This window comes from Eschrichtius robustus, chromosome 10 (genome assembly GCF_028021215.1).
Source record: "Eschrichtius robustus isolate mEscRob2 chromosome 10, mEscRob2.pri, whole genome shotgun sequence".
Lineage (NCBI taxonomy): Eukaryota > Metazoa > Chordata > Mammalia > Artiodactyla > Eschrichtiidae > Eschrichtius > Eschrichtius robustus.
The window spans coordinates 7,256,239-7,273,433 of record NC_090833.1 but is presented as its reverse complement, the minus strand read 5'-3'; the positions used below and the strand labels follow the sequence as shown (position 1 = coordinate 7,273,433).

Genomic DNA, 17,195 nt, shown 5'->3' with positions numbered 1-17,195 from the left:
AAAAAGTTGCACACGCAGCTTGGGGAGGGTCCTAGGACCAGTCGTGTGAAAAAAGAAACGAGATCATTGGCCAAAGGTAAACAAAGACCAGGAAGAACCGTCCTATATAAGTGATTTAAATCACCTCTTTACTCCGCTCACTCCTCCTCATCAGAAAGGATGCCCACACCCTTTCTCTCTGGGTGTGTATTTCTGCCTAGCTTCGACTTAAATAAATAAACTGTTTCTCTGTGTGCTCTCCCATACTGCTGTGTCTCTAATAATAAACTTTGTACCTGTTTTTTACAGTTTTTGCCTCCTTGGAACATTCTTGCTCTCAAATGGGGGAAAGAGGGCTTCCCTGGTGGCGCAGTGGTTGAGAATCTGCCTGCTAATGCAGGGGACACGGGTTCGAGCCGTGGTCTGGGAAGATCCCACATGCCGCAGAGTAGCTGGGCCCGTGAGCCACAATTACTGAGCCTGCGCGTCTGGAGCCTGTGCTCCGCAACAAGAGAAGCCACGATAGTGAGAGGCCCGCGCACCGCGATGAAGAGTGGCCCCCGCTTGTCACAACTAGAGAAAGCCCTCGCACAGAAACAAAGACCCAACACAGCCATAAATAAATAAATAAATAAATAAATTTTAAAAATGGGGGAAAGAGCCAGGGCCACTTTGCTTCTAGCCTCTAGCCCCTGGTGCTCTAGCGGCTAGGATTCCTGGTTTTCATCTGGGCTACCCAGGTTCAATTCCTGGGCAGGGAACTAAGACCTCACTGCTGTCTCTCCAAGATCACCTCCATATCTTCTAATGGCTTGATAGCTCATTTCTTTTCCTTTCTCTTTTTTTTTTAATAGTAGGTTGAAGATATAATTTTTTAAAATTTATTTATATTTATTCATTTATTTGGTTGCGCCAGGTCTTAGTTGCGGCTCGCCGGCTCCTTAGTTGTGGCATGCGAACTCTTAGTTGCAACATGCATGTGGGATCTAGTTCCCTGAGGAGGGACTGAATCCGCGGCCCCTGCATTGGGAGTACGGAGTCTTAACCACTCCACCACCAGGGAAGTCCCCGATAGCTCATTTCTTTTTACTGCCGGATACTATTCGTTGTATGGATATGCCACTGTGTGTCTATCCATTCACCTTTTGAAGGACATTTGGTTGCTTCCAGTATTTGGCAATTATGAATAAAACTGCTGTAAATATTCATGTGCAGGTTTTTGTGTGGACATGAATTTTCAGCTCATTTGGGTAAATAGCTGGAAGTCTGATTGCTGGATCCAACAGTAAGACTATGCTTAGCTTTGTGAGAAATTGCCAAACTGGGAATTCCCTGGTGGTCCAGTGGCTAAGACTCCTCGCTCCCAATGCAGGGGGCCCGGGTTCAATTCCTGGTCAGGGAACTAGATCCCACATGCTGCAACTAAGAGTTCGCATGCCGCAACTAAAAGATCCCACACGTGGCAACGAAGATCCTGTGTGCCGTGACTAACACCCGGCACAGCCAAATAGATAAATTAATTAAAAAAAAAGAAGTTGCCAAACTGTCTTCCAAAGTGGTTATACCATTTTGCATTCCTACCAGCAAGGAATGAGATATACTTTCTTTTTTAAATAATAAATTTGAGTCAATATTCATTCAATCAACAAATATTTATCAAGCAGATCCTATTTTGAGTCTGGAACTCCCTGTGCTAACTGCCAGGGACACAATGGTAGGGAAAACAGATACTGATCTGGAGTTTACAACCTAGTAGAGGAGAGATTAATTTCTAATTCAAAGTGTGTGTCAACATTACAGGGGTTGTGTTTATTTCACCATTCCCCGCTCTCCCCTATCTGAATGAAAGGCAAAGTCATTTATGCATCTCAGGTTGGCTGAGGTTACTCAGTCTAAGATCTGGAACCTCTGTAGAGTCACAGGTTTGAGTTAGGGGCAGATTCTGGATTGATTCATGAGACATGAAACCTTTGGTCAGGGTGGTTCTATCCAAGAAATCTGTGGGTTTACCCCATTGAGGACTTTCTTATCATCAGGCTATGTGTAGTATGGTAAAGGGGCTCCAACCCTGAGCCTCTGAGTTGTTATTTGGTTTCACAATCTTGACTTCGGAACAGTGATAGTATTACAAAGTCATAGTTTGGAAAGGAAGAAAGTAAAGTGTCCTGGGACTTCCCTGGTGGTCCAGTGGTTAAGACTCTGCACTTCCAATGCAGGGGGCACAGGTTTGATCCCTGGTCCGGGAACTAAGATCCCATATGCCGCCTGGCCAAAAAATAAATAAATAAATAAGTTTAAAAATTAGGGAAAAAAAAAAAAAAAGGAAAGTGTCCTGTCATAACACATGTATGTTCCAAACAGCAATTCTCTGACACCAAGTGGGTGTCCTACACTTCAGTTAAATTCTGACAAGTTGGCACAGACCTCATAGGTTAAGGGATCAGTCCCACAAGTCTGTCTCCCACTTCAGGTGTCAGCAGCAAGTGGGGTCACCAGCCACCCACACTTCTGCCTGGCTGACTACAAATTCCAGCATTTCCATGACCACCCCCCAGATTCAATAATTTGCTGAAACAATTCACAGCCCTCAGGAAAGTGCTATACTTACAATTACAGTTTCATTATAGAAGATGACAACCCAGGAACAGCCAAATGGAAGAGGTACATAGACTAAGGTCTTGGGAGAGGGGGGCGCAGAGATTCCATGCCCTCTCCGGATGGGCACCCTACCAGCTCATTGATGTGTTCACCAACCCAGAAGGTCCTTGAGCCTCAGTGATTCAGGGTTTTTATGTGGGATTTTATTACATATGCACATCTGATTAAATCATTAGCCATGTGACTGAACTCAATGTCCAGTCCCTTTTCCCTCCCTGAGGTCTGGGTTTGGGGCTGAAAGTTCCGACCCTCTAATCACATGGTTGAAGGGGTTCATTTTGAATAACAAAAGACACTACTATCACTCATGAAATTACAAGGGTTTTAGGAGCTCTGTGCCAGGAACCACGGACAAAGACCAAATATATTTTATTATATAATATGTTCCCATCAGCTCCCCCAATTAAATATGTGATATGAGCAAAACCCATGAGCTTGCTATGCAAATGCAACTTCAAGACAATTCCCCAGCACCACCTTCCAAATGATTTCAGGAGTTGCGTTGCTTTCCAGCGGGAGGCCCACCCCTGGGATCAAATCTCACTTCTACCTTTTACCAGCTGGATGGCCTCAGGTAAGTCCCCTCACCTCCAAAGCGGTTTCCTCACCTGTAAAATGGAGGCAGTAACTCCTGTCTCAGAGGGTCCTTTAATGAGATGGTGCGCATCCAAGTGCCCGGCATGCAGGGGTGAGCAATAAATGTTAGGGGAAACATTCCTTTCCCCTTCTGTCTAATTAGGTAATCCCTGGCAATCCTGGCCTGGACTCTGATCCCTGTGGGGTGTGACTGTCTGCGTCTTCCCTGTTAGACACTCAACTGAGGCCCCCATCACACACACACACACACACACACACACACACACACACACAAAACAACGGTAACACATACCATCTGAGCCCCTAGGCCTGGTTTTACCGTTAACTAACTGGGTGGCCTCAGACAAGGTGCAAGTCCCTGCCCTTCCTTGGGCCTCAAAACACATTTGTACAAAGAGAGTCTGGGATCTGAGGTTCAGGGAGGTGGGAGGTGCCTTCCATTCTGAGCCCCCATCTGCAATCAGCACCAGGGTGTGAAGCAGAGAGAAGCAGCCAATAACAGTTTGAATAACTTAAAACTTTATTATGGGCAAAAGTACTGGCTTGAAGAGTCAAGCCTAAGGGCAACTTTCCAAAATCAAGCTTGGATAAGGAAAGGGAGGGATGCTTGAGGCCTGGCTGGGGCCAGTGCATGGCTGGGGCCAGGGCTGAGACCCAAGGCCAGTACACTATTGAACTCTGCCCTCTGAGTCCCAGCTGAGTCTGGGGAGGCCAGAGGGGACTCAAGACCATATAGCCCAGCACAGGTAGGACCAGGGAGAGGCCCCGGTCAGGCCTCCTTCACCTCTGCAATAGGAACATAGCTATGCACCATGGGGAAGTGCTCCTGACTCCCCCAAGACCAAAAGGGGGGCTCTTCCCTGAGGTCATTCTGTGTTACAGAGAAGAGATCCTCCAGTACCATCTACCCCCAAGCTGGGAATGGCTGAAACCTGGACAAAGACAGAGCCCTGCAGAGTGAGCAGGGACCAGGCAGGGCCGGGCCCAGGGGGTGACGTCAGGGCCTGAGCTCGTCCTTCCACTTCTGTAGCCTCTTGTCCATGGCCTGGAGCGTGGATTCATCCTGCACCAACACAGATCGGTCCTACCCCTCTCCCCACACCCGCAGGAGGCCTGGGGAGGCTTGGGGAGGTCTTCCCTCCCCCAGGCCTGTCCTTTACCTTCGTGAAACAGAAGCGGATATAGTGGTCAAAGAGCTTCTGATGTGGCACGCTGTAGAAGATGGAGACCGGGATGGCCATCAAGCCCTGTGGAGGAGGAAGCCCATGTCTCAGCGGCCCCACAGCCCAGCAGGCCTCTGGGGGGCTCCAGGGGGTCAGAGACGTTCCGTGATGAGACAGGAGAAGGAAAATTAGCTTCAATGCAGCATCTCCCAGTGCTGCATCAAGGTCAGAGGAAAAGCATCCCAAAGCATCATTCCAAGTCCCTCCTTATGTACAGAAGGGAGAGGGAGGCTGAGAGCAGGGAAGATCATGTGGCAGGTCAGGGCAGAGCCATAGAATAAATAAGTCTTAGGGAATTCCCTGGTGGTCCAGTGGTTAGGACTCTGCGCTTTCACCGCTGAGGGCGCGGGTTCAATCCCTGGTCGGGGAACTAAGATCCTGTAAACCACGTGGCATGTCCAAAACAAAAAACAAAAAAAAACCCCACAAACAAACAAAAAAAGAAAGAAGTCTTAGAATCGTAGCTCTGAGCTGGATGGACCTCAGAGTTAATGGGCCAACTCCTCACTGTACAGATGGGAAGACTGAGGCCCTGAGAGGGCAAGAATTCCTGCCAGCCCACAAGGCATATTTGAGCAAATTAAAAACAGGCTCCCCATTCTCGGAAGTGGACGCAACCCTGTACCACGGCTCAAGGCAGAGGATTGGCTGGATTTTGGCACATCAGCCCCCTGGTTAGGCACCCTTAGCAGTGCACAGCCTGTAAAACATACACAGCGGCCCTGGCAGAGGCCCAGCCCACCTTGTTCTTGATCATCCACTTGACAAAGCGTCTGTCATAAGGCTCATCTGCAGCTCCAGGCAAGTTGGGAATCTTGCTCTCTGGGGGACAGAGGCCAGGCTGAGCCCTGGGCAGCCTCCAGGGCCCTGTACCTGGCCCAGCCCGGCCAGTCCCACTCACTGAATTCCGAGATGTCTGTGATGAGGAAGTAGCTGCCCTGGGGGATCACAGGCCTCAGGCCTACAGACTGCAGGCTTTGTATCATGTGGTCACGGCAGCGCTGCATGGCCCGTGGGAGCTGCACAAAGTAGCTGCTGGGTTGGCCGAAGTGCAGCTGCTCCCGCTCAAAGCTCTGGGCTACTGCAGCCTGGGGAGGGCGGAGGGACAAGCAGGTCAGGTGTGACCTGACCTTGGAGCCAGCCCAAACTCCTTTCTTGCCCCACCCCCTCCCCCGGTGGGGCGGGTCCTGCCCCCCCCTCACCTGGCCCTGTGTGGGACAGTGGAAGACGGAGTTCTGGTGCACGGTGCGCAGGTGCTTCAGGAGACTGTCCGGGCCTAGGACCCAGCCCACCTGGACCAGGAACATAGGTAGGGGGTGAGGCCCTTCGGGGCCCGACCAAACCCTTTCTGGATTCCCAGGCCAGCCTCGCCTACCAAGGATTGTAGAGGTAGGGGTCACCCCCGCCCTCGTTGACTCACCTTCCAGCCTGTGGCACTAAAAGTCTTGCCAGCGCTGCCAATGGTCAGGGTGCGTTCCCACATGCCAGGGAGGTTGGCTGCCCAAGGCCAAAGAAAGCAGCTGCTGAGATGGGGGTGGGGGCGGGGGGAGGGGTGGCTGGACCCCAGCAGGCACTCAGGCTCTCAACGCTCCGGACTCCACCACGTGCTGAGCTACTTCCAGGACTTATTTGAGCTCACCCTCACGACAACCCTGGGAGGCAGGTGCCGTTGTGTTCCCCTGTCCTCAGAGAGATGAAGTCACTGCCCCAGGTCACCTGACCTGTGTGGGTCTAGACCCCCTCGGTCCTAATCACCAGGCCTGCGCTGACACCCAGATTGGGCTCAAGGCCCTGCCACAAACATCCAGGGGAACGGGGGCACCCTGGCCGGCTCGGCTCACCGATGCTGACGTGCTGCCACCCGTCGTAGACCAGCCACTGGTAGACCTCGTCGGTGATACACACCACATCATGCTGCTGGCACAGGCTGGCCACCAGCTCCAGTTCTGCCCTGGAGAACACCTGCAGGGACCATCCCCAAACAGAGAGGCCTGCTTAGAGAGATGAAAAGACAGGGCCAGAGCCGGTGCTGAGGGCTTTTCTGCCCCATCCTATCCCTGCAACAGTGACCCTGTGAAGTTGGTTGTGAGATAACAGAAAATACACACACACACACATATATATATATATATATATACACACACACACACACATACATATATATATATATGTCTGTGCCACGATTCCTGGCACAGAACTCCTAAAACCCTTGGAAATTACTAAGTGGTAATAGCACTAGTAGCATCTCTTGTTCTAATATTTGCTCTTTGATCCTGACCTTGACAGGGCTCTGGAAACTCTTGTAAATTCCTAAGTGATAAGAGCACTAGAAGGGGACTTCCCTGGTGGCACAGTGGTTAAGAATCCGCCTGCCTTCAATCCCTGGTCTGGGAAGATCCCACATGCCGCGGAGCAACTAAGCCCGTGCACCACAACTACTGAGCCTGTGCTCTAGGGCCTGTGAGCCACAACTACTGAGCCCTCGTGCCACAACTACTGAAGCCCACATGCCTAGAACCTGTGCTCCACAACCACAACAAGAGAAGCCACCGCAATGAGACGCCCGCGCACTGCAACAAAGAGTAGCCACCGCTCGCCGCAACTAGAGAAAGCCCGCGCGCAGCAACGAAGACCCAACACAGCCAAAAATAAATAAATAAATAAATTTATAACAAGAAAAGAATCCGCCTGCCAATGCAGGGAACACGGGTTCGAGCCCTGGTCCGGGAAGATCCCACATGCCGCGGAGCAACTAAGCCCGTGTGCCACAGCTACTGAGCCTTTGAGCCACAACTACTGAAGCCCGCACGCCTAGAGACCGTGCTCCGCAACAAGAGAAGCCACCGCAATGAGAAGCCCACGCACCGCAACAAAGAGTAGCCCCCGCTCGCCGCAACTAGAGAAAGCCTGCACACAGCAACGAAGACCCAATGCAGCCAAAAATAAAAAAATTTTAAAAAAATTAGAAAAAAAAAGAGCACTAGAAGCATGTTTGTTCTAATGAGGCAACTCTAAGTGGGCTCTTGGATCGGGGTTGATCATCAGAAAGACGAAGCCACGTTGGAAGTGCGGAATTTTCTCCAGAGAGGGCAGAGGGGCTGGAAATGGAGTTGATAATTGAAGCCTCCATAAAAATCCCAACAGGACAGGGTTCAGAGAGCTTGCAGGTGGGTGAGCACATCCAGGTACCAGCTCCACAGGGACAGAAGCACCTATGCTCGGGAACCTCCCAGACCTCGCCCTACATGTCTCTTCATCAGGTTGTTCATCTGCATCCTTTATCATATCCTTTAATAAACTGGTAGCTGTAAGTAGGTGTCTCCCTGAGTCCTGTGAGCCACTCTAGCAAATTAATTGAACCGAAGAGGGGGTTGTGGGCACCTCAGATTTACAACCATAGGTCAGAAGCACAGGTGACAACCTGGACTTGTGATTGGTGTCTGGAGTGGGGTGGGGGGCAGCCTGGTGAGACTGAGCCCTTAACCTGTGGGATCTGACACCATCTCCAGGGTAGACAGTGTCAGAATTGAATTAAATTGAGTTGACTTGTGGGACACCCAGCTGGTCTCACAGAATTGCTTAGTGTGGGAAAAAACCCCGCATATCTGGTGTCAGAAGCGTTGTGAGTGTGATAATGGTGTGACAGTAAAGTAAATGGTGTGACAGATAATGGTGAGACACAGGTGGAAGCCTGGGTCTTCCTTCATATCAGTTCTGTCATGTTCCCATTTTCCAGATGAGAAACTGGAGAGGTGAAGTCACTGGCCCAGGTTCACGGGGAAGTCATGGAGGTGTCCAGCCCACTCCACCACCCGAGGCCTGATACCTTCTCTGGGGATCCCTGCCCCAGGCCCTGGGACCCCTGGGAGCTTCGGTCCTCAGAGCTCATCGCAGGTAGTCCTCCCACTTCACAGACAAAGAAACTGAGGTCCCATGGCAGCACAAGAGCAACAGAGCAGGGATGTGAGCCAATCTGGAGGGGTCCCCGGAGGAGGTATCTCAGGTACCTTTCCCAGGGGGTTGTTGGGTGTGTTGAGAATAAGGGCTTTGGTGCGAGACGTGAACTTGCTGGCCAGCTCTGTGGGGTCCAGCTGCCAGTTGCTGCTGGAATCCAGTTCCCCATCCTGGTTGCGGCTCTGCAAGAGGAGGTGGGAGGGGGTGGCAATACTTAGTCACCTGACTTTCATCTCTAGAAGTTCGGCCTTCCTCCCCCCAGGTATCTCTCCCCACTGTCTCTCCTCTCGGGCTCTGGACACCCCTCTCCCCAACCTGGAGAAACTGCCCTCCTTCACTTCCTTCCTTCTTTCTCACCTCCCAGGGTTCAACCCAGCACACTCCTTGGACCCCTCTGCCCACCCACACCCCAACCAGCATCCTTACCGGCTTCAGGGACACAAACACAGGGCGACCCCCTGCCATCAGTGTCATGGGCTCATAACAGTCAAAAAAGGGCTCGATGATGATGACCTGGTACAAGGATCAGATTGGCTGGGGTCAGCACCGCCCTGACCCTTCACCCCCCACCCAGACCTGGCCTTGCCCACTCACTTCGTCTCCTTCGTCCACCAGGGCCTGGAAGGCTGTGAACAGGGCCCCATAGGCACCCACAGTCACCAGCACGTTCTTGAGCGGGTCTATGTCCTGTCCCAGCAACTTCCCGAAGAAACTGGCCAGGATCTTCGTCAGGGGTGGGTAACCCTGCCGGGACAGCAGGGGTCAGCAGCCTGGTTCAGCCTGGGCCCACCCTCCCACTCAGATGCATCCAGGCAATTCTAGCATCTTCCAGAAGCAAGCCTGGGGGCAGAGTCAGTTCCTGTGGGGTGAGTTCTTTCATCTCCATCGCCAGCATGTGCCATAAAGCCTGCTCTGTGCCAGGCCCAGCATCCAGGGCTGGGATCAGTGGGAAACCAGACAGAGTACATGGCTTCATGGAGCACAGTGCAACGGAGCCCTCAAAATAGCAGCAACTCCACACTTTGAACACCTCCCTCTAAGTTTAAGAAGCACTTTTGTGCCATCTAATCCTCTTGGCAGCCTTGCAAAAGAGGTATTATTTGATCCCCACCATTTGACTGGTAGAAAAACAGTGACCCAGAGAAAGAAAATGACTTGCCCAAGGTCATGCCCGTTGAAGTGCAGGAATAGGACTTTACGTTGCAGCTTTGGAAGCACCCCACTTTGAGAGGAAGATTGTATCTGTACGCTTGTTTGATGAGGACACTTATAAAACACACCAGGCTAAGCCAAGGGACTGAAACCTAAGGTCTAGAACTTAACTAAATAATTCACTAAACCAGAATTGACTGCATAAAAATGAAAAATTTCAGTACACCAAAATATCCCATGAGCAAAGTTAAAAGACAAAGAGAGGAACACTGCAACACAAGAGAAAGAAATAAGATATTTAATATATAAAGAGCTCTTTCAAAGCAATAAGACAAAGATATATACCCAAATGAAAAAAATGAGGTCACGCATGAAAGAAAAAGTGCTGAGGCCCAGTATGTACATGAAAAGAATGAACATTCCTGCCAGCTCTGAGACCAGCCTGTTGGTGGGTATGTGAGTAAACCTTACTAGAGGGCAATTTGAAACATCCAGCACAGGCTGAAATGCTTACACCCTTTGATTCTCTAGTTTTACTTCGTGGGATATATCTGAGAGAAATATTCACATATGTGTACAAAGGGATACACAAAGAGATATTCACTGTGGCATTGCTTAATAGTGAGATAACCAAACCAGATCATCAGTGTAGGGCTGGGTAAATAGATTATGGCACATCTAGGCAATCGGATACTATGCAGCCATCAAAAAGAATGAGGCTAATGGGGTACATATACACAATGGAATACTACTCAGCTATGAAAAAGAATGAAATAATGCCATTTGCAGCAACATGGATGCAACTAGAGGTTATCATACTAAGTGAAGTAAGTCAGAAAGAGAAAGACAAACACCATATGATATCACTTATATGTGGAATATAAAATATGACACAAATGAACCTATCTATGAAACAGAAACAGAATCAGGGACATGGAGAACAGACTGGTGGTTGCCAAGGGGGAGGGGGATGGGAGAGGGTTGGATGGGGAGTTTGGAATTAGCAGATGCAAACTGGTGTATATAGAATGGATAGACAACAAGGTCCTACTGTATAGCACAGGGAACTATATTCAATATCCTATGATAAACCATAATGGAAAAGAATATGAAGAAGAATGTATGTATATGTATGGCTGAGTCACTTTGCTGTACAGCAGTAATTAACACAACATTGTAATTCAACTATACTTCAATAAAAAATGAATTTAAAAAAAAGAATGAGGCTGTTTTGACATGGAAAGATGCCTATGTCATACTATTTAGTGAAATAAGCTATAGAAACATTACGTATAGTATGAGTCCATTTGTGTTAAGAAACACAAATCTCACGTGTGGGCATGTGAATGTGTGTGTGTTTATACAAGCATTTTTAAAAGTTAAAAGTTCAAAAGTCTAAACACTCAGCAAAGTAGCAAACTGTTAGCAGTGGTTATCTCTGGGTGGTGGCACTGGAGGGAACTTTTCCCCAGGGCGATGAGATGCACACCAAAGTTTAAGAAACTACTCCAAGGGGGCAAATATTTACTCTGTGGTTCTTTACAGAAAGACTTCGGATTTAGAGTCAAAACAATCAGCAGCTTGTCTTTCAGGGTTAAGCTTAGGTGTCACCTCCTTCAGAAAGCCTTCCCTGATCTCCCAGGTCTCATTCCCTCCTTCCTGCTCCCAAGTATCCCATTCTCCTCCATCACAGCATTATCAGCTACCTTTGTCTTCTGCTTTTGTTTTGGTTTTTGGTCTGCTTTTCCCACTAGACCATGAGCTCCTGGCTCATGCTTTTTTATCTGTCTTTCCCCCAGACCATGAACTGTCCCAGGGCCTGGAACAAAGGAGACAGTCAGTGAACACTGAACCATGGCCAGACTGAATCCCCGGGGCTCTGTCCCATGAACCCTGACATCCAGATGGACCTGCTGCCCAAAAAGATCTGCTCCATCCTCCCCCAGGACCTCCTCAGAGGCCCATGTCCAGGGACCCCCCCAGAGGGGCTGGTAGACTCACAAATGCCCTCGTGTACTGGTTGAGCATGAAGTCCCCACTGACCGCGTGCTGAAAGGCTTCCACGGCGAAGTCTGGGGGTGGGAAGTCTGGGAAGCCTTGGCCCAAGTTCACGACATCAGCCTCACTGGCCAGTTTGACAAACTCCACCCTGGGCAACAAACAGAGAGTGGGTACCAGCCCAACCCTCCACCCCGACCTGGACTTCCATTTGCTTCCAGGGCAGGGTGAGCAAGGCATTGGGCTCCTTCTAGAAAAACTGGATAATCGGCATCCACCCTGGTCCAGAGATCTGTTTGTGGTCATAACTGATTCCATGCTGATCACATGTCTTAGCCCAGGGGCTTTCCAACTTTCCACCATGATCCATAGTAAGAAATCACTTTTACATCCCAAACTCTGTAGAGCACAAACATGGACTCAACTTTCTCCTTCCGGTGTGATCCACTGCAGTATTTCCCATCCTATCTTACTCGAGTCTTTAGAAATACTTGTTGAGCGCCCCGAAATGGATTTCATGACCCGTTCATGCGTCTCTCAGCACCACACTTTGAAATGCTTGCTCACATCATCTCTGATAGTCTATGAGGCATGTTGCTCCTTGGTCACAGGGGGGACGGAGAAGCTGGGGTTCGGGCGACTTGCCCAACGTCTCCCAGTTAGCACTGCCAGCCTTTGAGTCCATATCTGTCTGAAGCAACAGTTCTGCTCTTGACGATTACCCTGGACAGACTGGGGCCTGCCATCTGCCATCTCTGGCCCCTGACCACGTTTCTTCTCGCCCTGCCTAGTGGCTACCTGTTCAGGGAAACTGGAAGAGAGGCTGAGAGGCTGAAGAGGCTGGTATGTGGTTCCAGGTTGGTTGGGAGCAGAGAGGTCAGGCTGGGTGGAGCTGAATTTGCATAACAATAAATATCATTATGTCTAAAATTGGTCATTTTCTCTCCAGAGCGCCACAATGTCTCTGAAGACACAGAGCTGCTGGAGCTCGGAGAGGCCAGTGACCTGCCCAGAGTCACACAGCCGCTAAGGCAGAGCTGAGATGCAAAATCAGGTGGTGGATGTTCCATGGTGGCTGGGACAGTGGAGCCAGGCTCAAATACCCTACGGAGACCAGCTGTCCTGTAGGTTGGGCCTCTAGGGTCCTGATCCTCAGGCCACCACCCTGGGGTCAGCAGGAACCTGGGGCCTTTCATGGCCCTCATCCCTCCTGGCACTCCTCCCCTGTCCCGTGCATTCCTCCCAGGCCAGCTCCTGCTCTGCCCTGCCTTCACATGAGACTTAGCCTCTCCTGGCCTCAGTCCTTCCTTCTGTACAATGGGTGTGATGGGTTCAAGAGTCTGCTGGGTCTGTGAGTCAGGAAAGATTCTGCCTGTCTCTCCCAGCCAGTCATTTCCTCCTTCGGAGTTGGACTTTACCTTATCTGCAAAATGGGCCACAAGCCTGCCCACCTGCCTCACAGAGAGGACAGAGCGTGGCAGCCTGGGGAGCAGGACCCTGGAGGCCCAACCTAGAGGGCAGCCGGACCCTATAGGGCCTTTGGGCCCGGCTCCCCCATCCCAAACACCACGGAGCATCAGAGGAGAAGATGGAGGTGGAAGATTTTTGCAAAACACAAAGTGCTGTACAGCAGGGGAGTTTGAAAGAAAAAATGGTTCTCTTTTTGGTAAAAGCAGCAGCCAATGATTTTTTTTTTTTAACGTATAGAGGTGGCTCAATGCCCTTGGCCAAAGGTAGAGCGGGCCAGGAGCGGGGGTTGGGGGGAAGCGGGAAGGTCATTAAATCTTTCTCACACATCTTCCATTGCATCCATCAAATCACGAGTGACAAGGGGCACATATACCTCTCGTATTTAGAATAGGTCAATAAAGAAAAGATGTTAACCTCTGCAAGTGTTGGTGAGGAGCTGCCTGTGTCTTACCTTCTTATATTCCTTACCTTAGCTTGTTCTGTACTAAGTGTGAAATGAAAGAATCCCTGGAAAGCCCTCAGCCTGGTGCTGGGTAATGCCTGGGTAATGGCCATCGCTCACACAGTATGTCACCTCATCCTCCCAGGCCCTTCAAGGGAAACGGAATTACCTCCATTTCCCAGATGGCAAACTGAGGCTCAGAGCAGGCGAGTCACCGGCCCCAAATGCCACAGCCAAGCATGGCAAGGCTGAGATCCGAACCTAAGCCGGCTGCTGGGGGTCTCACCTCTCAGGAGCTGCGGCTACAAATCTCCCCCCGTCCGAGTGCGCAGCCGTCCTGGGTACCATTGAGTTACTGCCAATCCAGGGACCGCCAGCCCTGCCCTGCCCTGCCCTTGAGCCCAGGGGACCCCCACACCCCTCCCCAGCCCCACCCAGCTCACCATGGGTTGTGGTCGATCCCGTCCAGCCTTCGAGCCTGCAGCTGTTTGGTCATGACGAGCTGAAGACAGAGCAAACGGAGGGTCAGTGGTGGAGGCCCAGCAGCCTGGGCCTACCCGGGAGGCAGCTTCTCTGGGGCCACAGCCTTGGTGCCCACTCCTCCAGGAGGGAGGCGGAGAGCAGGGCTCCCAGACAAGACAGCGGGGCGGGGTCTCCCGCCTCCCCGCCTGGCTCCTCCCGCTCCACCAGCCTGGACTTGCCCACCTGCCAGCCCAGGGTCCACGTGTCCTGGGACACAGCCTGGATTCCATCAGGTTAAAGTTTGACCCAGGAGGGGCTGGGGCCAAGGAGGAGGAGCAGGAGGAAGGGGGAGAGCAGAGCAGGGGAAGGATCATGGCGACAGTGACTGCAGCGGCTTCTCGCTAAGCTCTTCCTTTGACTTCTCAGGACCACCTGGCTGGTCCCGTTTTACAGATGAGAAGATGGAGGAGGGGGAGCGGGGAGAGGGATGTGTTGAAGGTCATACAACAGATACACTCAGGCCTGTTTGAGACGAGGCCACGTTCTGACTCAGGCAAAGAGGACACTTGCTCGGTCCTGGGGGGCTCAGGGGACCTCCCCTCCCCTTCCCTATGTTCCTTCCAGGCCATCTTCCCCCTCACCCGCAGGTGTGCAGACAATGGCCAGGCCTGAGAACCACCAAACTCAGGTCCTAAGCCCGCCTTGGCTGGGTGACATTGCACAGGTGCTTTAGCTCCCCTGGCCTCAGTCTCTCCATCAGTATAATAGGGGCATAGGCTCCGTGGTCCCTCCCAGCCTCCTGGTCCTGTGGCTTGGAGTCTCAGACGGCCGGCCGGCAGGTGGTAGAGCCACAGCTGTATCTAACAGTGAGCCTCCGCTGTTCCTCAGGGTCTTAGTGCCCACAGCACGCCTATCAGAGGGACCAGGATAATCCCCGTCTAAAGATGCGGACACTGAGGCCCAAAGAGGTTCAGGGACTTCCCCAAGGTTGGAGGAGGGGCTGGACAGGACCCTGGTCAGGGTGGTGGCAACAGCAGGGCTCCTAGCGTCTGGCCCCTGCTCTGGAGAAGGGCATGGGGACCGTCTGTATACGGGCCAGGCTTTTCCATCACCTGGGAGTCTTGCTGATGGGAATGATTTGCAGAGAGCCCAGCATGGGCCTGACACCTAGTAGGTGCTTTGCTAACATTGGCAGCCCTGTCCCTTCACTGAATCCCTGACACCTCTCACCAGGCCTGGCACTCAGAACATGTCAAAATAGTTAAAAATGAGAGCGTGATCCCTGCCAGGGAAAATCATGTTATCACCAAAATGCTAGTCAGCAGTGATTATCTTTGGTTGGTTAGTTAACAGATATTTTTCTTCTCTTCCTTATAATTTTCTTATTTTCCAAATTTTCTAAAATAAATGTTTAATTTTTATGATTGAAAACTGTGGGAGAAAACTACATCTTAGAGGAAATGTTTGTAAATGTGATATACCAATATCAATAAAACAGGCTACAAAATAGCATGTACAGGATGATTATATTTTAAAAAATATACCCTAATATATATTTGTATGTATATAATTTTTTCTATGACCATATGTGAATAGAAAAAAAATTTAGAAGGAAACATATCAAAATGTTAACAAAGGTTCTCTCTGAGTGGTGGAATTACAGGTGATTTAATTATAAGTGTACTTTTCTATGTTTCTAAGTTTGTTGCATGGAGAGCATATCATATTTGATTGATTCTGATATGTGTATTTTTTGCACATTGCACTTTCAGATGTGTCTTAGAATCTATAGCACGAGTTTAACTGGCAATTTCCCCACTTACTAGTCCATAAAATAACAGTGCATCTTAATATTGATGGCATTACAGGTTCAATGATATAAGGAATTACGTTTGAATCGGGTATGCATCATATTTAAAAAAATAAAGTGAAGATGAGTCGGGGTAGTGGCGGGGGGTGGGTAGAGGTTGGAGTGAGGGAGTTTGAGGAGGGCTGGGGTGGGCGAAGGAGTAGAGGGGTACAGGGGCACAGAGAGAGAGCAAAGGGGGTGGATGGAGTTGAATGAGTTTAGGAAGAAGATAAAAAGGGGGGACTCCAGAAACTTGGGGTGCCCAGTGGAGTGACCTTTGAGTATGTCACACACTACTTGGATAAGTGAGGAACAGTGCCTGTTCTTGAGCTTATGCATAATGTATTTATTCAGCCAACATTTATGAAGCACCTACTGTGTACCAAACACTGGGCTGGGCCCAGGGGGTGATGGGGAGGCAGCAGCTCCAAGGAGATCATTCAGATGCATAGCTACAAGTTCTAGATTAGAAGCAAGGGCAAGGGAGAGGCCCACACCCAGGCTGCAGTCAGAGAAGGCCTCCTGAAAGAGGAGGCTCATGCAGAGCTTTGAAGCCAGAACCAAGCCAGATCCCCGGAGCCCTGGGGCATGCAAGCAGCAGAGCACGAGGGGCTAGAGCACTTACAGTCTGATGCAAACACCGGGCCAGCGAAGCTCCAGACTTCTTTCCCCCGAAGGGCCCCACCAGGTGCAAACAGATGGCCGCCGCATTCCTGAACATGCCTCCCAGAGCCATGGGGCACTGACGACGTCTCCTCCAAGGGCAGAGGAGAAGGGAGGAGAATGCCCTGGCCAGAAAATGGCTCCGAGCTCAGGACTTGGGTCCCCCACACACAGCTCTAATAACAACAACAACAATAAGTGCTAATATTTATTGAGTAGTCACTGTGTGCCAGGCATGGCAGCAAGTGCTTTGTTGCGTGGCTATCCTTCAGTCCTTGAAACCCTGGGACCCCTTCCCCCCCAGCAACCAGAGTGACCCTTTCAAAATGTAAATCACCTCTAATTAAAAAGTGATCCAGGAACTTCCCTGGTGGCGCAGTGGTTAAGAATCCGTCCGCCAATGCAGGGGACACGGGTTTGAGCCCTGGTCCGGGAAGATCCCATGTGCCACAGAGCAGCTAAGCCCGTGCATCACAACTACTGAACCTGCAAACCATAACTACTGAGTCCGTGTGCCACAACTACTGAAGCTCATGCGCCTAGAGCCCATGCTCCTCAACAAGAGAAGCCACCGCAATGAAAGGCCCGCACACTGCCATGAAGAGTAGCCTCTGCTCGCTGCAAATAGAGAAAGCCCGCGTGCAGCAACGAAGACCCAACACAGCCAAAAAAAAAAAGATCCAGGGATTTCCCTGGTGGTCCAGTGGTTGAGACTCTGCGCTCCCAATACAGAGTGCAAGAGTTCGAT

At 50.7% G+C, this 17,195-nt stretch overlaps 1 protein-coding gene across 6 annotated transcripts in view; it reads right to left on the bottom strand.

Annotated features, from left to right (window-relative positions):
- Positions 1–3,736: 3,736 nt before the first annotated feature.
- The window catches only part of KYAT1 (kynurenine aminotransferase 1), a 31,156-nt gene continuing 17,697 nt past the window's right edge, over positions 3,737–17,195 (bottom strand). For 2 of the 6 annotated variants that reach the window (XM_068551935.1, XM_068551936.1), the window contains exons 2-14: positions 16,410–16,623; positions 13,917–13,975; positions 11,565–11,712; positions 9,006–9,155; positions 8,838–8,924; positions 8,465–8,593; positions 6,299–6,419; positions 5,878–5,954; positions 5,660–5,749; positions 5,359–5,545; positions 5,200–5,279; positions 4,395–4,481; positions 3,737–4,297 (exon numbers count right to left, since the gene is read on the bottom strand). In XM_068551935.1, the coding sequence (XP_068408036.1) occupies positions 4,232–4,297; positions 4,395–4,481; positions 5,200–5,279; positions 5,359–5,545; positions 5,660–5,749; positions 5,878–5,954; positions 6,299–6,419; positions 8,465–8,593; positions 8,838–8,924; positions 9,006–9,155; positions 11,565–11,712; positions 13,917–13,975; positions 16,410–16,520 (1,392 nt within the window). In that variant the 5' untranslated portion in view covers positions 16,521–16,623 and the 3' untranslated portion in view covers positions 3,737–4,231. The remainder of the gene's footprint in view (positions 4,298–4,394; positions 4,482–5,199; positions 5,280–5,358; positions 5,546–5,659; positions 5,750–5,877; positions 5,955–6,298; positions 6,420–8,464; positions 8,594–8,837; positions 8,925–9,005; positions 9,156–11,564; positions 11,713–13,916; positions 13,976–16,409; positions 16,624–17,195) is intronic. The other 4 variants (XM_068551941.1, XM_068551942.1, XM_068551940.1 and 1 more) reach the window with 3 other exon arrangements.